Genomic DNA, 23,246 nt, shown 5'->3' with positions numbered 1-23,246 from the left:
TTTCATTATGACTAGGTTACCAAGACAGAAGGACATGTTCAAAACACTAACATAGGAAAAGTAGATTGGCTTTTTTTCTGAAAGTGATTCTATTGTTTAATTAAGCCATGCCTAAAACACTTTCAGAACATATATAATCTAAGAGGTAATTATGTCAATTTACTACATTATAATAAGAAGGCATAGACGCGTTCCTTATCTAAAGCTCTTTTAGAAGCCAAAGACACCAACCCTAGTTTGATCTACATGGGGTAGACTCGGGTCTAACTTCTCATCATGCCACGAGGCTTGGCAATGCTTGATAGCGATATCGACTTGTGCATGATTATTTGATTATTTTTTATTATCAGTCCTTCTGGCCTAAATTAGTTATTCTTGGCCAGCGATGGAAAAAAAATACCGAGATATAATTTGTACATTTTCGTTTTCTACTTTCATCAAAGCGAGCCATGCGAAATTCACTATCCGTAAACGAAATAACAAATATTTCTGTCTTCTTTCAAGAACATATTTTTAAAGAAAATTCCATCCATACATATGTGCATAACAAATATATAAATTCATTTTTTCTCTCTTTCATCTCTGCTGCTTAAAATATAAAATTAGACATTTGTAGTGCATGTTTAATCGGAATGCTTGTATTTTGTTTTTTTAACAAAAACAAGCAAGGGGCAATACAAAACATTATCAAATATTTATAATTTTCTTGTTTTAGAAAAAAAGAGGAATCAGCAATATGTCATATCGAGAAGCAGTTTTCCACTATACCACTGTCTTAGCAAATATTTATAATTTTCTTTTTAAAGGGGGAACACGTTGACAGCAATTGTATTTATCCCAATGCATTATTCTAATTCCATTGCAGTATTTTGGTAATTCAGCCAAAAAAAAAAGAACACATTTGACGTTTTTCTCTGTTTAATGACAAAAAAGAAAGAAGTTCCATTTGGTTGTTCTTCCTAGACATTAAAAAATGCAGTATTTTGTTTTAGTTATTTTCATAAAATCCTCCTTGGTTCTGCCCACGAATTTTCTTCCAGTTTTATGAGGAATCAAAAAATATAATGCCATAACAAATTCTCTTGTAATTATTCACTCTAGCCATTTTGAAAAAGATTTTTTATCTCATAATACATATTCATAAATACATATTTTTAGAATATTCATATACACACATTCATACCTTTCCGTAGCAGATCAAAAGATAACGTAGAAGTTGTAATTCTCCAATCCACGCAAGGATTGCTACACATATAAGAGCTACGATCCTTATGAGGCCTTCAATTCTTCAACCTCACAGAGTTTGCTCTACAAATGAGAGAGTTGTTGATCTTTGCAAGATATCTCTCCTCTATCTCTCATTTCTAAATAATATTTCATGGAATTTCCTTGTCCTCAAAAAGCTTCCTTTGAGCATCAAGCTTTGCTTTTTGAATGGAAAGAACTTTAACATAGACATATTATGTGAAAAGACAGTCAACATTTCAAATAATTAACATTAATTTTGTTTGGTCAATAAATCAAACATTTTGATTTTACACCTCACATTTGGAGAAATTTTCTCCCTATAATAATTCCTCCACTTTTAGAAAGCATGTCTCTAAGTAATTTATTGTTTTTAATTGAAGATTCCACTTTGAACTCATGTTCTACACCGATTGAATTTCTTTTCTAAACAACATACATTCATGGATATATGCATATATTGATTTAAACATGCTTCATAAAATTATCGGATGAATTTTTTTTTTTAAAAAAAAAAAGAGAGACTCATTAGTCGAGACATTTTCATGATACAACCTACTAGCCGGGTGAAAATGTCTCGAGGGGGCAAAATGTAGATTTTCATAAATATCCTTGATAAATATGTCATCTCATCACGGCTCAAAGACCGTAGAGAATGACATGTGAATTATTTTGATATTTTATACTTGACCGCTCACGACTCAAAGAACATGGAGATTGGCATGTTAAAACTCGTGACTCAAAGATCGCAATACAATAGATTATTAAGCCCATGGCTCGAAGATCATTGAGGTGTAACCATATTATGGCTCAATGACCATATATTGAGGGAAATATGACATGTGGGCCTAAATTACGGGATAGGTGACGTTGTCCTGAGTTAAGTCCATATTCGGGATGTATTAGAGAGTTTTTGCTTGGTGGGCTCGGATTGGGACTTGTCAAGAAGCACGTTATGGGCTTGGTGCAAATCCAATTAGCAAATTAATGTCGAGAGCTCATCCAATCTATTACCGACAAGTGGTTTCTTTCTATTGATCCTAGACTACTATATAATAGACTGGAAGTCTTGAAGAAAGCCCAAAGCATTCTGGACTGTCACAGTGTACTTTGAGCGACTAGGATTGCCCATTCCTCCTCTTTAAGCACTCTCTACTTCATTCTTGTTCTTGAAGTTATTTGTGTGCAACTCTATCCTCGCTTGATTTTTAGGAACTCAGTGCTTTACTTATTTATAGGCTTAAGCCAAATACCAAAAATAATAGAAATGAAGAAAATCTTTAGGAACGAACAGACATGAACATTGCAAACTAAACTTATGATGTTCCCCCTTTAAAGAACTCAAGTAAGCTGCTTGAGTCCGGAGAGGGATTTCTGTCTCATTCCCGGCAGCAACATATTTATCTCCCACATTGTAATATAGCAACATGGTTTCCGCTGGTATTGCAATAATGGATAACAGAAATGCTTAACCAAGATACACCCAAATGGGTCAGTTTAGCAGTTTCCCGCCAATCTCCTGCATCAGAAGTTCGGAAATATCTACAATGCGTTTGCTTTCCCGAACTATATCACTTCAGAGTTCATGCCTGGGCTCTGGTCGGTATGAGCTTAACTCAGAGAGGGGATTTGTTATCACATGTTTATTGTAAATCTTCCGTGCAGGCCCCACATGCTTCAACCAGAAAGCGGAAACGGCCAACTTCAGAGTACCCCAATATTTCCTGTCACGGTGAATCCTGAATAGACTGCTGCCTTCGTCTGTCCAAACGTAAAAATCCATCCAATCCCGGTTTAAGATTTCCATCAAACCATGCTATTGAGGGATATAGTAGAGGGGAATCAGCCTGCAGGGTGAAGCTTGGTTCGCATTTTCATCGACCAATAGGCACTTGATCTCTAGCACTAACTACTCCGTCTGGTGAAGCTGCAAGCCAGTCATCTTCTGGGTGATTCTTCCCAAAGATCTGAAATTTAGAATTTGAGACATAGTTTCCGGTTATCAGCTCGTACCGCTCATTTGCTTCTTTTTCCTTATGATTGTTCCACCACATTGCAACGTTACCCAAAAAGGGCTCCCTTGCCCCAGTCTTTTCTGGCCAGAGTTGAACTCTTCGACGAGGCCAAAAGCCAACAGCTCTGGCAAAGATGCTTGTTGTCAGTTTATGCCTTATCTCCTGTTGCCAATTCTTGGAACGGTGCTTATAGCGATCTAGTTGTAATACTGAATCCAACTCGCCCGATTCAAATTTCAAAGAGCGTCCGATGTTGCTCAATTCTCTTCTAGAGGGAAGGCTGCGAACCTGATCTTTCGGAGGAAGGTGGTGCTAATTACTGGTTCAAATATCCTGGCCACCATAATTCGTTATATGTTGATGATGACCAGTATTAGGAGAACGCATCCTCTCTCTATTTACGATTCCTAGATATGAATGACGTGCAATGGAGCTGCAGCATCTTAAAACTTGTTTCCTGCCAATACAACTGGAAATTATGAGTAGTTGCTAACTGATCAGCAAGACAGCACATGCATATCAATCTAGATAGAAAAGGAAACGGGATCAGTGAAAAAAAGTGAAACTGATTTGAGACATCTATTATTTTTTACCCGAAAACCAACAATGAAAAGCTACCATATTGCATTAGCAGAGGTCATTTTCAGCCCTAGTGAATTCAGCTGCGTGTGATTGTCCGAAAACCATTTGATGCACCACGACTTTTGATCCAAGAAGAAACATATGCAACAAATAAAACGTTGCATGATGACTTAATTGACGAAAAAGTAAAACAACGAGCTCAATTGAGGGGAGAAGGAAGTAGCTGAAATTCAAGGGATGCTGGGGCTTGAGGACATTCTCATAGGAACGCATAGATTCCTCAATTTTATGAGCTAAAAACTTTCTCCCGAGCTCACGCAAATCATCAAACCCGTCCTTGGACCATGGCAATACATATTTCTCCGCACCATTAGATAAATTGATAGGAGAATTCAAATTTATTCATTAACTGATCATGAAATGGAAATTCACTGCCGATTCTAGTAGAACTAAACACTCAGACCTGATACCGTAGTTCCACTCCTGCTCATTCTAACAACATCAAAAGATTGTTACGCATTCATGATGAAATGAACTCGATACAGTTTTCTCTATCAAACCGCCCGATGGTCGGACAATTGCGTAAATAGTTTAACGAGGATTTGAGCGGAATGAGAAGCAGAGAGGGATACTGATGTCGGCCTATGAGCTCATGAAAACTCTGATGCATCGTGCGCCGCAACGAGCGAGAAACAATGAATCTCAACATAAGCTTCTTCTTCCTCAGGAAGCATGGAGTTGCAGAGCAAGCGAACTGGGATTGTTCTGAGGCACCAGCAGGCCTTAGGACGAGCGATGGTACGATGCCAACGAAGCAGGGGAGGAAACGGCAGCAACAGCTCCGGACCTTGCTCGGCGGCACACGGACCATGAGGTGAGGAACAGGAACTGATGGAGAGGCAGTGCAGCCAATGACTCGACCAGTGGAGTGGAAGCTAGAAAGGAAGGAGGAGGCAGTGGAAGGGGAGAAACGATGGAGCCTGGAGGGAGGGAAGACGGAAAATGGTCCTCAAAGTTTAAACCGGCCACCATTTTGCTCCTCAAAAAGTTTTTGCCGTCAAAATAACTCTTGAAGTTTAATTCTGTCTATCAAATGGTCCGTCATGAAGTTTGAGCGATGGAAATCTGATATAGCCTTCTAGCTAGACTACCGATGTCAAGTAAACTTAGTTAAAAAAAAATAGTATAATCAATACAGCATTAGATATTTTCAAAATTTAAGAAAAAAGTTCCTTTTAAATTTTTTAACAAAATAAGGAGAGGAGGGATCAAGTGGGGGCTCCCCACCGGCAACCTCCCCTACCGACATGGTCACCGAAGGAGCCTCTGGTGACCTTGTCGGTGGGGGAGGTTGCCGATGGGGAGCCCCTACCCAAGCTCACTCTCTTGGCTTAGGGGGGAAATCAAGGGGGGACTCCCCCAACAGCGACCTTCTCCCGTTGGTTCATCCAAGAGAGCAGGGGTTGCGACCCTCCACTTACGAGGAGCCCTCTGATCCTCTCATAGAGCCGAGGGGAAAGCTTTTTTTTTTTTTGGGGGGGGGGGGGGGGGGGGGGAGGAGACAGCTTCCCGCCAGAGCTCCCTTCTATAACAAAAATTTCTAAAATTTTTTTGCAAGAGAATGTTCTTTTTAGAATTTGACGAACTAAATGACAACTTATTTGCACGTAGGAGGCCACATCAAAGTTTCGATTGGTCATTTTAACTAGGATTAATTACATAAAAAAGCACCACCTTCGCACTTTTCTCTAAAGTAACACGACATTTAGAAAATAGTATAAAAATGCATGACGTTTGCTTCTTTTCTTTTTTTAATATAACATGACCTTTGTAGATTAGCATATAAATACACGACCTTTACATTTTTTCCTAAATATATCACGACCTTTAAAAAATAACACATAAATGCACGACTTTCAGATTTAGTTGCAATTTTAGCACGATGTCAATTATTCCGTCAAGTATAAAGATAACAACTAGTGGGAGTTAACTATGCAATATGGCACAATATGATTGAACGAGTAACACCTGGCACCGTTAGCTCCATGTTAGTTATTATCGTCCAATCATGTGGGGCCTACTCGTCCAATCATATTCTGTCATGTGGTACAGTTAGCTCCACGTTAGCTGTTATTGTTACAATTTCAAGGAATATTTTGATAGTTTTCTTAATATATAAATATATATTAATTTTTAATGTATATTTATGTATTATATTTAATATATATTTATGTATTTATATATAATGACCGGTGGGTCTTGGTCTCCATTAAAATCAAGTTCTGACCTGTACTGTGCTCCGCAATAGAAATATTACAGATCTCTACCTGTTTTAGAATGGGGCGAACGATCCAAACATGTCCGAAGAAGCCGATACCCATAGGTTGGGTACAAATCACCATCCCTAAAAATGCCCATTCTCCAAACCAAACAAAAAGAATGGTCTAAGCGCTAGGATTACATTTGCACCTCGCTCAAATTTTCAAGGGCACTTTTGCAATTATCTCACTTTGTTTTGTTTTGCTCATTAATAGTGGGAATGCAAAAGGGGTTGATTCGTGAAACCAAGTTCCTGCTTTTGCAATGTGCAGAGCAAGGTAGAGCTTCTACAAAGCACACCTTTCATGTCCGAGCTCTGGATAATTAGGTGCTGACGACCTCAAATGAGGGGTGTTGGCAGTTACTTAGGGTTAGGGGTAATCGGTTCCGCGTACCCTATTTTTTTTACAATACCCGGACTCTACCCTGTAAGGGATCAATTTCGAGATTTTGGAACCGGACCTTACCCTGCTGAATCTTGGAATCGGAACCTACCCGAAACATGTATTATATCACAAGTTCCGAGTACCATATATAAAACAAGCTATGAAGGGAAGAATGTTGGGAGTAAGAAATCTACAGAAGAAGGCAAGGAAATTGCAGCTTGGGGCATAGTGTAATATTATGCTGTCTTTCTCTACTTGTTTGGTTATTGATGTTGATGTCTAAATGTCTTTAACTGGGCCATAGGGGTTGGGTTGTGTGTATCCATTTCTCTAGCCTGTGAGTTTCATATGGTTTTGTTGGGGTTGGCAGTATGTTAGACGACCCGATTCTGACGATTACATGTAATTCGTTTTGGGGCAGTAATGAAAGGAAAAGCTTATGCATCAAAATAAAAATAAAAAATGAAAAATGAAAAAAAGTTCATTGAAAATGAGAGGAAATATTAGATCAGGATAGTAAAGCTCATCAACTCCTGCCTTTATCTGTTGTGCTTAGACCCTATTGACCACAACTCACTCACTCCCACTAAGTAGTGAGATTCAAGTAATTAGGGTATACGTTATATCAATATTTGGAATATCAAACTCACATTCACAAATTGAAAGGCACAGGTCCAACTCAGAAAACAGAAACAATATCTGGAATATCAAACTCAAAACAAAATATGACTTACAAGTAGAGACCCATGGTGCTTCAAATCACAAATAGCTGCCAATCTCCACTTGGGCATGAACCAAATAACCATTGTCATTCACTAGAAACCGCTTCGCTGAAATCACTCGTTAAAGTGATCAAACCCCTTCTTTCCAACAACAATAGTAAGTCAGATTTGATAGGGTACGTCATCTCCAATTTTGATCTCTTCTGTCCTCACCAAAAATCGAATCTATAAGCACATCACTCAGAGGCCAAAGAAGCTTTAACCGCATCCTTGGCGGAGGATGGATTCGTACCAGTCTACCAGAGGATGGCCAGAGGAAGCGATCGCCGACTACTAGGGTTTTGGAGAAGAGGAAGAGAAAAGGAAACCCTTGCGTAGTGCCTTAGGGAACTTGAAAGAGAGTCGGAGACGAAGGGGACTGGGCAGTCTTGGAGAGTTGGAGGCGGAGGGGATAGTAAAGCTCATCAACTCCTGCCTTTATCTGTTGTGCTTAGACCCTATTGACCACAACTCACTCACTCCCACTAAGTAGTGAGATTCAAGTAATTAAGGTATACGTTATATCAATATTTGGAATATCAAACTCACATTCACAAATTGAAAGGCACAGGTCCAACTCAGAAAACAGAAACAATATCTGGAGTATCAAACTCAAAACAAAATATGACTTACAAGTAGAGACCCATGGTGCTTCAAATCACAAATAGCTGCCAATCTCCACTTGGGCATGAACCAAATAACCATTGTCATTCACTAGAAACCGCTCCGCTGAAATCACTCGTTAAAGTGATCAAACCCCTTCTTTCCAACAACAATAGTAAGTCAGATTTGATAGGGTACGTCATCTCCAATTTTGATCTCTTCTGTCCTCACCAAAAATCGAATCTATAAGCACATCACTCAGAGGCCAAAGAAGCTTTAACCGCATCCTTGGCGGAGGATGGATTCGTACCAGTCTACCAGAGGATGGCCAGAGGAAGCGACCGCCGACTACTAGGGTTTTGGAGAAGAGGAAGAGAAAAGGAAACCCTCGCGTAGTGCCTTAGGGAACTTGAAAGAGAGTCGGAGACGAAGGGGACTGGGCAGTCTTGGAGAGTCGGAGGCGGAGGGGATTGGGCAGAGTAGATTAGGGATTTGGAAGTCTCAGACACAGCCATAGGGAGTTGAACTTTACTCTTTTTTATTTTAATAATATCATCCGGTTCTAAATACCCTGCAGGAACCGAAATCGGAATCGAAATTCACCGGTTCTCAATTTTCCTACTCAAACCCTACCCTTTTTCTAATTAAAACTACCCATAATTTACCCGTTATGGTAGGGTCCAACCAGTTCCAGGTCTACCCTGTACCCATGCGCACCCCTACTTAGGGTGCTGCCGACAACCTTGATTTCAAACTATAGGCATCTATATTGCAACTTGGCTAACTTTTGAGGGGCCAATAATATCATCCGGTTCTGAATATCCTGCAGGAACCGAAATCGAAATCGAAATTCACCGGTTCTCAATTTTCCTACTCAAATCCTACCCTTTTTCTAATTAAAACTACCCATAACTTACCCGTTGTGGTAGGGTCCAACCAGTTTCAGGTCTACCCTGTACCCATGCGCACCCCTACTTAGGGTGCTGCCGACAACCTTGATTTCAAACTATAGGCAGATATATTGCAACTTGGCTAACTTTTGAGGGGCCAATTGATAAACATTGTGAACGTTAGGATTGGTTGGCTCCTCTCCCAAAATTTCAGGGGCACCTACGCAATTATCCAGCTGCTGTTCTGTTTTGCCTTTCCCGCAAAATCACTTTCCCCCGAAGAACGCCGATTAGGGTTTCAGTTTCACTAACACAAATGATGCTCTCATGGTCATGGACGTCTTCCTCATCAATCGAATTACCTCAATCAGCCATCACTGCTGCAGCTGTGAAGCCCTCAATTTCTATACCCCTAAGTCTAACCCGAAATTCCCGCAATGCACATTCTCCATCGCCAAAATTTCGATTTGCGATTAATCATCGCTCGAGTGTTCGAGCGCTCAGTTCTTGCCCCGCCTCAAGTTCCTCCGTGGAGCAACGAGAGTCACCTTCCCCGAAGCTGTTCATAAAAGGTAACAATCTTCAGCTCAATTAAAAGCAATGTCAAATTTACATCTTTATTCGCAAGCTTTTCATCCGCTGGCCTAGTTTAAATTAATAAAATTGCATATATCTGCAAATATTGTTGCCTGAATCCGCAAGCTGGGTTTTTGAGTGGACATCGGAGGTCGAGTTGTCATGGAAAGGATCAATCTTTCCACCCTTATTGGCCTTCCGTCTAATTCCATTTTCGACGATTGCCTTTGTTGCGTATATTCAACTCCTCAGATGAGTTTTTGGTTATAGATAAATTGTCAGGCTTAGCATAATGTACTGAAGTGCGATTTAGGTACATTGGTTTTCACTCTGCAATTAGACCCTACCCTGTACAATTAGGTTAATGCTTCTTCAGTTGCAGTAAAAGCCTACGGAGGCTTTCTTGCTTTGATATATTTTCCATTACAACACTGCAGAGAAATGTTGATGCAGGATTGGCACGGTCGACAAGGGAGGGTCAGTTGAAGAAGGCGTTTTCGGAGTTTGGAGAAGTCACCCGAGGTAAACCAATGTCATCACGCCTACAGTCCTAATGAGATAAAATTTAGTGGAGCTAGATAATTTTCTGCTAGTTGTTAAGTAGTTTTGCCCAACGTAGTGATCATGTTCATTTCAAATTTTCAGTTTTCTGTATGATTTTCAGTCATTTTGCATACACATGTTGTAGAGTTGTTTCTGCCTGTAAAACATATATTCCCCGAAAATGCTTTTGCTGACATCACTTTGAAGCGACCTTTGTCGTCATGGTGTTGCAAAGATCCAACACGTTGCAAATTTCCTCTAGGAAACTGCAATCTTCGTCTTTCTTAATCCATATGTGAATGTTTCTATAGACAATGGTAACTAATTGACGATGATGTTTGTCTGATTTTGGGAAATCAGGAGAACTAGAGAACGTCTCATCTCTTTCCTCTGGTTTCTTTTTGAACCATTCTAATTTCTGTGTTGTGGTGCAGTTCAAATCATCAGGGATAAAGAATCCGAGCAATCTCTAGGATACGGGTTTATCTGGTTTTCTAGCGAAGAGTCAGCAAATTTTTCTGTGAAGGAAATGAATGGCAAGGTATTAAATTCATGACTCTGAACTTTTTCTTTCCTTGCCTAATGGCTTGTTTGGATGGAGGGATTTGGAGCAAAAAGAAGGGAGTGTTTGATGGAAAAATGTCTATCATCTACTCAGTCTCTCCCTCCGAGTCCCCTTCATCCATTTCCTCAACATCCCCACATCCAAAAAAGCTATGATTGTGTGTATGAAAGACACAGAAGTGCCCACATACGAGTCCCTTACATGCAGGATTTTCAGTTCTTCTATGGCAGGTTTATCCTCGTCGCGGTTGCGAAACCCAATCTTCATAAAAGACTAGAAAACACAACTCCCTACAGGTTCTGACACTCGTAAGCTCGAGCCTCAGCTCCAGAACCTTCAAGGGTATTGATTAGTGAGCCAAATTGGTCCTCGGTTCTAAACGCGTGGTTTGTGCAGAATCAAGGAAAAGGACGTACGAGAAGTGACTGAATAATGGCATCGCTGAAGACGAGGAAATGCCAAGATTTGCATCATGTCATATCAGCTAGGGACTGACTGCAGGAAGAAATCATAAGTCTGATGAACTCTAATGGTACTGCTGGTGGTGGTGGGGATACCCAAAAGAAAGGGCAAATTTTTTGAAGAGAAATTTGCCACTTTTCCTTATTTTTCTTTGTTTTCTGGGCCTGTAATTGCAAGTATTTGCTTATCGGTGGCTCTATCATTGTTCCATGAAAAGGACTATGGCGGGGACCACTTTGACGATGAAGAGGCTCTCATGGTAGATGTACACTATAAAATATTACATATAATCCTATCTTTTAAGAACAGGTTTGGTACGTATGCACTAGATATAGATCTGAATATTTTGATTAGAATATCTATAGATATGTATATTAAATTGAGTGAAACAGGACTTGTCAATACATATATTAAATCCTGGGGACGAGCTGTGGTCGTGATCGTTACACAGATTATTTTTTTCTGACTGAATATTTTTAAAGTTCGGATGCATATACAATACAAAGGGGAGTCCATCTCATAAGGAAATCACTACAATTAACGTCGAGATGTCACTTTACTTGAGAAATTCATCGGTGGTCCTACCTCGTTAGGTGACGTGAGAAAAATCAATTAAGATGTAGCAAACTCGTAAATGCAATGTTAATCGCATGGAAAATTGTCATGATTGTTGTTAATTGTAAGAATTCTCTTAATTCATCCTCTCTACATCATTTTGAGATATGAACATTTAAAAATTTCTCCTAAATCCATTATTTATGAAAGATTAACGAAGTATATTTTCTCTATTATTCTATATAGACTGTAATCTATTTTAGGTTGTTCTGTCAATGATATCATCATAAATGTATTCACACACAAGCGTATTATTTGTTCATGTATTAAGTATGTTAATGTATATTTTAATACAATACAATACAATATTTTTATTAACGTTATATACATTCGAAAAAAGAAAAATACATCGTTCAAAATATGTGCATAATAATTGGATATCCTCCTATATAATAAAATACTTCTCTCTCCCTCTCTCACTCGATTCTCGAATTAGTCCTATGTCTCTCAACTTTCTTTGTGCTTTTTTTTTAAATTTAAATGTACGAATGGCTGTTGATATTTGAAGAAGAAAAACATAAATGAAGAATAAAATTAGTTGAAAAAGATTTACGGTGTGTTTGGTTTCAGAGTTAAAATAATTTTGATTTTTATTATGAAAAAAGATAAATGTTGTGTAGTGTGTTGAGTTAAAGTTAAAGTTAAAATTTTTTACTTGAGAAATGTGTATTTTTATTGTGTAGTGGGTTGAGTTAAAATTAAAGTTAAAGTTTTGTGATTTTAACCCTGAAAACAAACGGGCCATTAATTCCTGATCAAGCCAGTATATTCATGAATATGATAGGACCATCTTCTCTTTTTTTTCTCCCTTCTTTTCTTAAATATCTTACACATTCAATCTTTATCGCTGTATTATATTTTTAGATCGTCATGCAATTTTGCAAGACACCGCAAAACACTTGGTGTGTTTGATTTTAGAGTTAAATAGAATTGAATTTTGATTTTAATTGGTTTGTAATGATTGTATTGTTGAATTATGAGAAAAAGAAATGAATAGTTGAGATAATTTAGTATTAAAAATTGAATTGAATCGTTCAAAAATTTAAAAAATGAAAAATTAATAATTGTGTTATTAATTTTAGGAAAATGACACTATTGGTCTTATATGTTTGGTATTTTTTGACTTTAAGTCCTAAAAGTTTTACAAGGGGTAACCAAGTCCTATAAGATTTCAAAAAGTGTCAACATTGGTCCTAAATCTAACTGACCATTACTGTCACGCCTACGTGGACCTAGCGCGGTCAAATTTGTCCTGTTGGGCGTTAATACGATGACGTGGCACGTTCCTATTGGACTGATTTGCAATCCGGCGGATTTCAACCCGACTTGCTCATGGGCGACCCGAATTGCTCCATGAAATACCCGTTTCAACCCGTTCGGGTCCAGATGTCTCCTTCTTCACCTGACTCCCTCCCTATGGCCGAAATTTTACTGCTGCTCCTCTCCTCCAAACAGAGCCAGTGCCGCCCTTGCAACAAGCCGATCATGGCCACCTCCGCTATCAACTGCACACGCAAATCGCACCAACACCAAAATCCCAAATCAATCCACACCCCCACATTCAAAAAAACATTAATTGTGTCGCGACGATTTGGTTCAAACTCGAAAGGTGTGAAACGTTCTGGACAAAGGGGAAGGTGAAAGAAACATAGCGTAATGTCTAGAAAACAAGTGAAAGAAATGGGCTAAGAAACAGAAATAGAGGACGAAAGAGACAGAAAGGGATTCGACTCGGATTAGGGTTTCTCAGTGCTCATCTCGTCATCTTCAGAGTTTCTGTTTTGTGGGGATTTTTCGCTTTGGGTTTGAGTCGATGAGTGTGCTGAAAGGGGAGGTATTGAGCGCTTTTAATTTCTGAAGCTCGCATGTGCAGTGCTGGTAACTTGTTCAGTTTCTTATTGAAGAAAAATGTGAGGTTTGAATGAAAGCCCTGTTCTCCATCCCAGTTTCAAAATTTGAAATTTGCAATCTTTGAATGTAAGGAATCTAATGACTTGTTACAGTCTACAATTGATTTTTGTTTCCATTCTTTCTTTTTTCCTTGTAATTTTGTCTTTATGACTCCAAGAATGGATTGGATTGACTCATGTTCATCATCATCTCGTTCATTATCATCTCCTCTTCCTTCTTCCTCTTCAAAAGCAGAGGCCTAAGGCAGAGAGTATCAAGCTAGAAAATGGGGAATCCCGGGTTCAAGCTATCAGACATGGTGACCAAATTTTTGGGTCGAGGAGAGGAGTAGCGGTAGGGTTTCGGCCATGGGGAGGGAGTCGGGTGAAGAAGGAGACATCCGGACCCGAACCGAGTTGAAACGGGTATTACAGGGAGTAATTTGGGTTGAAAAATTCACAGGATTTCAAATCGATTCAATAAGAACGTGCCACGTCATCGTATTAACGGTCAACATGACGAATTTGACGACGTTAGGTCCATAGGTGTGACGGTAATGATAAATTAGATTTAGGACCAATGCTAACACTTTTTGAAACCTTATGGGACTTGGTTGCCCTTATAAAATTTTTAGGATTCAAAGTCAAAAAATATCAAACATATAGGACTATAATGTTATTTTTTCTATTAATTTTTGTTACGTAATAGCTAAAGTTAAAATTAAAATTTTAAAAATATAATTTATAAATCAAACGGAGCGTAATGAATAGAATTTGAAAAATAATAAAAAGGTCTTTGAGAAGCTCTCTCTCTCTCTCGACAAGCAAGCAAGAAGAGACCATCGCTTCTCTCAGTATTAGACTTTCTTTAAATTCTTCGTCAACGCAGCCATCGATGATGTCCTTTTCAGAGATTCTGGAAATCTCGACAGCACCAGCCATTAGCCTCGCGATCTATTGATTTGAGCTACGAGCCCTACCCCGTCTTCACTTGAATAATTCAAGGGAATTCAAGTTTATTTTTTTCCCTCTGAATATATTATATCCATTTCATAAATTGTCAGGAATTTTTAAATATACATAGATTTTTATTTTATTTTTTTGCTTTTCTTTTTGGCCTTTTTGCGCTGAAGAATTGAGACATCTTTGGTTTTGTCCTCCTATGCATTAATTGCCCTTGACTGGGCCCCACGAAAACACACCTCAGACCATTCAGGGACCGCCACGTGGCAGATCACTGCCCCATACCTATAAGCTCCGACCACGTAACACAAAACTGAAACAAGATAATCGCTCTCTTTCCCTTTCTCGTCCTCCTCCGGTGATGGCGATGACCGTGACGACGACGTTGACGGTGATGAGGGCACGGCCGGCGACCATAAGCTGAAGGGAACCCACGTGAAGATCGAATTTTGGCAGCGAATTGGTGGGGGAAGGGCCCATTGATTGAGGGAGAGGGATGCATCCGGTGAACGCGATAATGGCGGCCCGGGAGCTGATGGAGCCTGGCGGCCGCCTCGGGGCGGAGTGGATACCGTTCGGGTCGATAGAGTGGTTCGCCTACGCTGGGGTGTCGTGCTTCCTCGTCCTGTTCGCTGGCATGATGTCGGGGCTGACGCTCGGCCTCATGTCCCTCAGCCTTGTCGACCTCGAGATCCTGCAACGCAGCGGCACCCCCACCGAGAAGAAACAAGCCAGTTAGCTACCTTCCTCCCTTTGATTAATCCGAGAATGAATTATTTAGTGATCTTTCTTTATCGACAGCTCGTGGTTGATTTCTCTGTTACTATCCTCATTGTTTTTGTTGTTTTGATTGGTTTAAGGCTTGATTGTCGAACCCAATTTTCCATTCGTCCAACGGTCTGAGCTGGTGGTAGGATGATTGGCATATCATATATGTTTGATTGGTGAAACTGATCCGGAATAATTGTAAAGTTCGAGCTGATACTAGGTTGATCTTTTGCTATAAATGTCAAAACGGAACGAATGATGCCGAGCCGTTTGTAAATCCATCATTTGTGACTTACTGAAAGAATTACGGGTCTTGTCCAGCTTTGCTGGTTTTAAATAAGACAATAGTCATAAAGCTGAATTTCCTTTTCGGTTCCTTTTTGGAGGGGTTTATGTTTGTGGGAAGGAACAATGAGATCTGATTTTCCAGGGAAAAGGTATTCTAATTTGTGCTCTTCTTTTTGGTAGCTGCGATTCTTCCTGTTGTGCAAAAGCAACACCAGCTCCTTGTCACGTTGCTCCTATGTAATGCTGCTGCGATGGAGGTGATTCTAAAGTTCACTTGCTTTACTTCATTTTCAATTTTTCTTTTTTTGTCCATACTTTGGATCCAATGTTTTGTATTCAACAGAAGGGCATCGACGTCACATGATACATCTCACATGAAGTGGACGTGTCGGTATTTTAATCGATTTAAAATTGTTATGGCTTATATATATGTAAACATTATGTAATGTTTGGAGTGGAAACAATTAACCACTGTGCTCAATCTGAAACTAAATGTGCTATCATCTAGTTGAAAGCAGCGTTATTGTATTGTGTTGAATATGATTTTAGTAGTTATATCTTTTCATTTCGATTCGCTCATCATAATGTTGTATCAAAGGCCAAAAGAACCATTGTCTCCTGGATAAATATTCACTCTCCAAACCTCCCTAGGATAAACAAACTAAAAGAATTGATCTGCTCATTTGGTATGACCCAGTGCAATAACATGTTTTTCCTTCAAGTTAATATTCGGAGGCTCACTGCTCAGCTTGTGCTATTGCCTGAGAGTATTATTCTTTTTATTTGTAAAAGTTCATTTACAAGTGAACTTATAAATTGCACAGAGATATATATTGCAGCTCACAAAGCTTAAATGTGCCAAGATGAAAAGAAAAAAGTTATGATAGATCAAAATAGAGGAGAACAGGGACTAAATCTGAGGGAACAACCCTGACAATATTCAGTTAGTGCTGCTTCAAATTAGGCTTCTCCTTTAATAATTAGATTCTTGCCTTTTGACTCTGATGACTTTGCATTGCATCTGCAATCTTCAGGCCCTCCCCATATATCTCGATAAGATGTTTAATCAGTACCTCGCTATTATTCTCTCTGTGACTTTCGTCTTAGCATTTGGAGAGGTACTTCCTTTTACATTCTTCAATCTTTCAGCATTTCAGCCCCACCTGACAAAGGTCTCGTTTACTCAAATTAGAGCTAACCCTCTTCTATTTTGATCTCAAGGTTATTCCACAAGCAATTTGTACTAGATATGGGCTTGCAGTAGGTGCCAATTTGGTGGGGGTTGTGAGAGTTCTAATGGTTATTTGCTATCCGATTGCATACCCCATTGGGAAGGTAGGCACTTGTCAAATTTTACTAGTGGCGAGGCTAATTTTTTCTTCTTTAGTCCTTTCATTTTGTTTGTGTTTTCATAAAAAAGAAAAGATTAACTCTCTTTTCAGGTTCTGGATTGGGTGCTAGGTCACAATGACGCGCTGTTCAGGCGTGCACAGCTGAAAGCTCTCGTCTCTATCCACAGCAAGGAGGTAATTTATCTCATTATTATTTGATGGACATGCATGACATATAATTTGCTATGTTCCTCTTGTTTAATTTTCTTCTTTTCAAAATGTTCTAACTGACATTTTTATATTTTTGTTAGGCTGGCAAGGGAGGTGAACTCACACATGATGAGACAACAATTATAAGTGGAGCACTCGATTTAACCGAGAAGGTAGCATTTGCCAATGGAAAATTTTCCCATTAGTGGAGCACTCAATTTTACCGTCAAAATTTCTGCCCGTTCTGAAGTTATTTTCTAATTTTCTGGATCCTTACAGACTTTTACTTCTCACTTTTACAAGTATGAATCTATTAGACTTTATTAGGACATGAGAAGCAAACCATATGTAAGTTTTACCAAGCTGCATGACGAATAACCATTGTTTCGTTTTGCTTTTTTGGCTGAATTTTTACGATATTTGCCTCGTGCTGTTGTGTGGATTGTTATATACTGCATGCTTGACTTTGCTGTTGTTTCAACCTAATCCAAATTCTAAACTATTAGAAATTCGGTCAGATGATTGGAGTGAATATCTCTCACTAATTTAAGTTCTGTTATCTGACAGACAGCTGAGGAGGCCATGACGCCGATTGAGTCAACCTTCTCATTAGATGTCAATTCAAAATTGGACTGGTAAGTCTAGGCCTCGATAAGGTTTTCCAGTGGGTCCTTTAATTTCAGCAGTTTATGAAATATTTTCTGCCAGCATCCCAGTCGATTTGCCCTCTGACATGATTAACCTTTTACATTTATCAAATGGAAATTTGAAACTGAAGTTGTTTAACATGTTTCGAAGAAATGTTTCAAATTCTTCTTCAGGGAAGCAATGGGGAAAATTCTTGCTCGAGGTCACAGTCGAGTGCCTGTGTATTCTGGGAGTCCTAAGAATATAATTGGGCTTCTACTAGTGAAAAGTCTTCTCACTGTACGACCTGAAACGGAGACACCAGTTAGTGCAGTTTCTATTCGAAGAATTCCCAGGTTGCCCCATCTCCTTTTCCATCGTTTTATTAAATTTTTCTTAATTCTAGTTTATATCCATTGAGTATTCAGATTCATATTCATATGTTTTTCTTCAGGGTTCCAGCAGATATGCCTCTATATGACATTTTAAATGAGTTTCAGAAGGGCAGTAGTCATATGGCGGCGGTGGTTCGGGCAAAGGGAAAGACCAAAACTCCTCCACCAACCTTTGAGGAGAAATCTGCCGAAACTAAACCTAATGATGCAGATTCCCAGTTGACCACACCTTTGCTCTCAAACCAAAATGCGAAGCTTGAGTCTGTCGTTCTCGATATTGAGAAGGGTTTGAAGCCTGCCACTGCAAATCGGGCCCAACTCAATGATTTGGCCACAAATGGATTTTCAACTCCATCAGACGATATTGAAGATGGTGAGGTCATAGGAATCATTACTCTCGAAGATGTGTTTGAGGAACTACTGCAGGTATAGTGTTTCATCTTATCTCGTTGTGAACTATCGAACGTTTTCCAGTAGATTATGTTATGGTTGCTTTCTACATCTGTGCAGGAAGAAATTGTAGATGAAACAGATGAGTATGTTGATGTGCACAAGAGGTACTGCAGAATTAGATTCACCATTGGTTTTGTTGCTGTAGTTTGCTTGATCAGAAGATTTTCAAAGCTAATACCTTTTTTGTTTCTCTATTTTCCTTCTTTTCTCCTCAGGATTCGGGTTGCTGCAGTAGCTGCGGCTTCATCAGTGGCGAGGGCTCCCTCATCTCGGAGGCTGAATGTGAACAAAGGAACTGTAAGTTTCTCGCGCTGATAGAACTTCTGCAGGAGTCTCATTGAATCGGCGTGATTGTACACTTTGTTCTACATATATGCACATGGATTGGTCTTCTAAACAGCAAGTTTCGGGGGAAAGAAGTGAATATATTATTGTGAAATTTGCTCATAATAATGACTTTCACTAGAAAGTTTGAAGCTTATACAGTTGAAATTCTCGTAAACTTACGGATTTTTCCAGGGAGGCCAAAACAAGCAGGGCACAACCCCGAGGAAAACTACCGAGGGGGATCTGCACTCTGCAAAAGCTCAAGCAAATCCTGTGGAGCCTCTTCCTGGGAACAAATGACAAGACAACTCGCGTGATTTTATCTGATTGTTCGCTCTGAGACTTTAGGAAGAAGTATTCGGGTCATCGCTGTAGAGAGGATGAATAAACCAAACTTTCAAGCAAGACATATAGATGAAGAATTTTGGTGATACTAATCTGTGCTTTAACTTGGAGAGCGGCTCTTAGGCGAGTGTAATTCATGACACCAGAGATTGAATGGGTTCATATGTAAAGGAGTTAAGGTTCTAGAAATGATCTTGACTTTGATATTAAGGATTATCAAGGAAAAAATTTTGTTCAGTTTATATTCGTCGCATTACTTGTTCCTTCCATGATTAGTAGGCTTAAAGCGACATTCTGATTTCTCTTTCGGGTCCATCTCTCTCTCGGAGGGGACAAATGGGAAAACATGAACGCAGCATGAGAGAGAGAGCAATAGAGACTTCTGAGTTTCTTACTGACGTGTTGTCGATACCATCAAAACACGAGTTATTGGGACACGACCCTGTCCCAGGCCTCTGTTCCTCGACGATTCAGGTATCAGGCGAAAGCCTGCATACTGCAACTTGTAATTCTGCCTGTCTTTGTTCTGTTTCCTACTGCAATTCTTATGCAGAAAAAGAGGAATTCCTTGAGGACTTGCCCCCCTTTTTTTGGCCTCAAATGTCTTCATGCGTTTCTGTATTCGACTTGATCATTCGATGCGAGGAGAATGAACATTGGTACAGCAGAGGTGCGTTCTTCCTGGTCCTCTCGTACTCAGAAAGAGGTCCTCTAAATGCTCGTGAAGCCAACACCATACCAGATATGGATTGAACTATTTCGTGGTGTTTTGTCCTCAGCTTACGTACTGCTCTAGTGGATGAATAAATTCCAACCCTTAGAAACATACAAACGCCAGGTAGCGAAGAGCCGACATCAAGTTGTCAAGAATCTTCCCCTAGATGATTGATTCGCCGACATAAGATGATATGGATTCATGGACAAGCCGCATGAGATACTTGATGTACGTGTGATACCATTCCTCAAGTAAATTTTCCTTAGAATTTGAAATAAAATTAGATAGCTTTTCATTAGATCTTTGCTCATATATGTGTCTAAAATGTTGCCTAAAAGTTTAATTTTAATTTCGAAATTAAGTAGTTTGTTTGAATTCAGGGATTTAGAGGGAACTGGAGGAGGGGATTCAGAGAGGGGGATATTTTTTCAGATTCCTGCATTTCCACTGGGGGTGTAAGGAAAATTGCGAAAACCCGAAAAAACCGAACCTACCCTAACAAAAAAACAGAAATCTCGAAAAATCAGCTTTGTTCTTTTTAAAATCATAATCCAACTCCATTCAACTCAATTTTATTCTTTCCAAAATTCAACAGTATAATAATAATTGTTTTGTTATTTTCTTCCATTAAATAATACTTTTGCACTCAAACATTTTTTCTAACTATTTTTAAACTTCCATTTAATAATATTTTTTCATTCATACTTTTTCTTAATAATTTTTAAAGTTAACTTTTTAATAATAAATTTTCCATATACTTTCGTATCTATATGTACATACATATATATATATATATATATATATATCATATATCAATATATTTATCAACACTTATAACCATTGCATAAAATCAAGTTGGTTGAATCACTTATATAACTCGAAAACCAAACGCAAGCTAAAAGACTTCATGGGTGGTTTTTAAGGGCATTAGAATCCACTCGAAAATAACAGGGACTGACCAAAACCCGGCGATACCCCAAAACCACAAGAAAAATGATTTTTCCCGACTCTTTTTGTGCCGACGCACCGAGCATGTGTTCGGAAAAGGTCATGCGGAATGGCTTTTGCCGATGCAATCAATGTGTGTCGCCGTCAGGAAAAAGTGGGTCCATGCCGATCACACATAGTGTGTCGCACTAGAGACCCTTTTGCCGACATAAAATAAGTAAGTTGGCACATCTTTAGACCTCTACCAACTCAAATGCGTAGGCAAAATGCAATTTTTTCCAACTCACATACAGTGAGTCGTATAAGTTTATTTTTGCCGACACACAAAATTGAGTCAGTACAAGTGTACACCTAGGATGATGCATGTGCATCAAGATAGAGGGCATTTTTCCGACACATAGATAGGTGAGTCAGCACAAGAACATATCTATGCCGACACATGTGAGTCGGGCCAAATAAAAATTTGGGCGCCAAACTGAAATTTTGAAAACATTTAGGCGCCAACTTGAAATTTTGCTCTACGTCTCCGTCATCACCGCCTAACCGCTTCTCCACTTCCTCTCCAACTGCTGTTATCACCGCCTACAACTTCAATCTCTCCTTCTCCAAACAACTGAAGGCCGCTGATACCCTGCCCCTCCCAGTTCCTCCCGCCGCTGCTCCCACTGCTCACGACTCCGACCTCTACTCTGGCTCCAATTCATGCCGATTCTAGTGTCGCTGCCACCCGACTGGCAGGGGATTCGGCTTCAACCGTGGCGAGGGAGGTGGAGGAGGGTGGGATTCCAATTGGTTCAATGGCCAGACCTGGGAGCATCCGTCTCATGAAGCTTGGGTTTCGTAATCAATTTCTTCCACGAGGTTATTTATTGGATTGTGTTTCGCGAACTGCTTGCACTTTGCGATCAAGAACGTCATCAGGATCCTCGGCGAGGCGATCGTAAAATCGAAGGTACCGATAGGACTTCTGACAAACTTGTAATTGGATAGATGTATAGATGATATTCCTCCAGATTAGCTATTTTTATTAGATTCAATTGGAGGAGAACTCAGCCTCCCTCAGTTGAGTTGGGCTTACTGTATAACACATGTACAGTTCGGATCATATAGCTTAAATTCTATTAGACTTACATGGGTTTGGATTCAACTTTCAACTTAAAAGCTCAAACTGATAAATTGTGAGATCCAATCTCATATATAGCATTCTATTTTCTTTTATGCTTCCGATGTGGGATTAATTTTTCCCAATTGACTTTTATATTCCCAACAATATTATGATCAGGTGGTGTATATATCAAATTTGAGCCTTAGCTCATTTGTTGTTGTTATGTCTGTGTTCTAGCTGATTGAGATTTAGCTGGTGCATTGTTGAATTGGATCGCAGATAATGGCTTGAGTGGGTGAAAGTTCAATTTTTCCTGTGTAGGAAAAACAAATTAGGCAACAGTGATCAAATGGAATCGTCTTAGAACGTGCTGTACTTCGGGGAGTTGTATTTTGCTTTGTCGTGCTAGAAATCTGTTGGAAAGTCTGAAAGTGCGTCGGGAAAGACTTTTTTTTTTTTTTTTTGTAGTGTATATACATTTTTGTATATATTTCCACTAAAATCATCGATAGATTATTCAATTTTTTTAAGAAATATTTATGTTGTAATTTTATTATACATCTTAATTAATTTGTATGGAAAAAAGAAAGAAAATGGCAATCCTTTTTTTTTGCGATTCTTGATCGTTTTTGAAACTTTTTCAATCGGACTCATAAATTTTTCACTTTATGTCCCCGAAAAAACCGAAAATATGGGCGGATGGTTTTCTATACTCCCAAAGAATTTTTAGAATGTTCTTTTATTCTAAAAAAACCGATCTGAACTAAAAGGGGATCGAAATATTTTTAAAAAGTCCGCCCATATCCACCCGTTTTCACCCCTTATTTCCACAGACTTTTTGACTTACGTAAAAAGAATCTCTTTAGACAAAAAGAAGAAGCAAGGTCTTAGTTGAATGGAGATTTCTATCTATTCCTTTCCCTTCCTTCCAAAATTTATTCCATTTAAACAGTCATAACATATTCAGACTAAATTCTATCCAACTATTTAAGCATTTAATCGGTTACCATTTTATATATATCAAATCGCTTACACATCACACTTCAATCTTTTTATCTTCCCTAGCATGGAAAGTTTTGCAGGTAATGTGACAGACAGCAAAAAATCCAGCTGAGTTTTCCCCCAAGAAACAATTTGTTCATACTCGTATTTCAATTTTATGCTCCAAATTACACCAACAAGAAACTAATTGATCAGTTTCTTGAAAAGGGAAAAGCTGAAGAAAGACAAGAAAGCTATCATATATATGTAGCAAAGAGCTGATTTATCTAAGAATACTTGTGCCAACACAGAAGCATAGAGATACACATCTTCATGATG

The 23,246-nt window shown here is 39.0% G+C and overlaps 2 protein-coding genes and 1 pseudogene across 4 annotated transcripts; 2 read left to right on the top strand and 1 right to left on the bottom strand.

The window, feature by feature from the left end:
* Nucleotides 1–2,548: 2,548 nt before the first annotated feature.
* Nucleotides 2,549–4,874, bottom strand: LOC116208985 (annotated as a pseudogene).
* Nucleotides 4,875–9,035: 4,161 nt separating this feature from the next.
* On the top strand, nt 9,036–11,266 carry LOC116206619 (glycine-rich RNA-binding protein 4, mitochondrial-like). Of its 3 annotated transcripts, none has more exons than XM_031539395.1 (5): nt 9,038–9,373; nt 9,831–9,899; nt 10,355–10,461; nt 10,702–10,781; nt 10,882–11,266. In XM_031539395.1, exons 1-5 carry the CDS (start codon nt 9,118–9,120, stop codon nt 10,916–10,918), a joined length of 549 nt encoding a protein of 182 aa, XP_031395255.1. In that variant the 5' UTR covers nt 9,038–9,117; the 3' UTR covers nt 10,919–11,266. The 3 variants fall into 3 exon arrangements, with proteins under 3 accessions (XP_031395257.1, XP_031395255.1, XP_031395256.1); XM_031539396.1 differs by having other exon boundaries at nt 9,045–9,373; nt 10,702–10,793; XM_031539397.1 differs by lacking the exon at nt 10,702–10,781 and having other exon boundaries at nt 9,036–9,373.
* A 3,459-nt stretch (nt 11,267–14,725) lies between these two features.
* Nucleotides 14,726–19,400, top strand: LOC116208422 (DUF21 domain-containing protein At4g14240-like). Its single transcript, XM_031541859.1, has 12 exons — nt 14,726–15,148; nt 15,651–15,727; nt 16,505–16,588; nt 16,692–16,805; nt 16,913–16,996; nt 17,113–17,184; nt 17,579–17,646; nt 17,833–17,994; nt 18,093–18,459; nt 18,544–18,590; nt 18,702–18,783; nt 19,006–19,400. Exons 1-12 carry the CDS (start codon nt 14,911–14,913, stop codon nt 19,111–19,113), a joined length of 1,503 nt encoding a protein of 500 aa, XP_031397719.1. The 5' UTR covers nt 14,726–14,910; the 3' UTR covers nt 19,114–19,400.
* Nucleotides 19,401–23,246: the final 3,846 nt, after the last annotated feature.

The sequence above is a fragment of the Punica granatum genome, chromosome 5 (genome assembly GCF_007655135.1).
Source record: "Punica granatum isolate Tunisia-2019 chromosome 5, ASM765513v2, whole genome shotgun sequence".
Taxonomy (NCBI): domain Eukaryota; kingdom Viridiplantae; phylum Streptophyta; class Magnoliopsida; order Myrtales; family Lythraceae; genus Punica; species Punica granatum.
The sequence above is the reverse complement of the archived record's forward strand: the minus strand, read 5'-3'. Positions and strand labels throughout refer to the sequence as shown.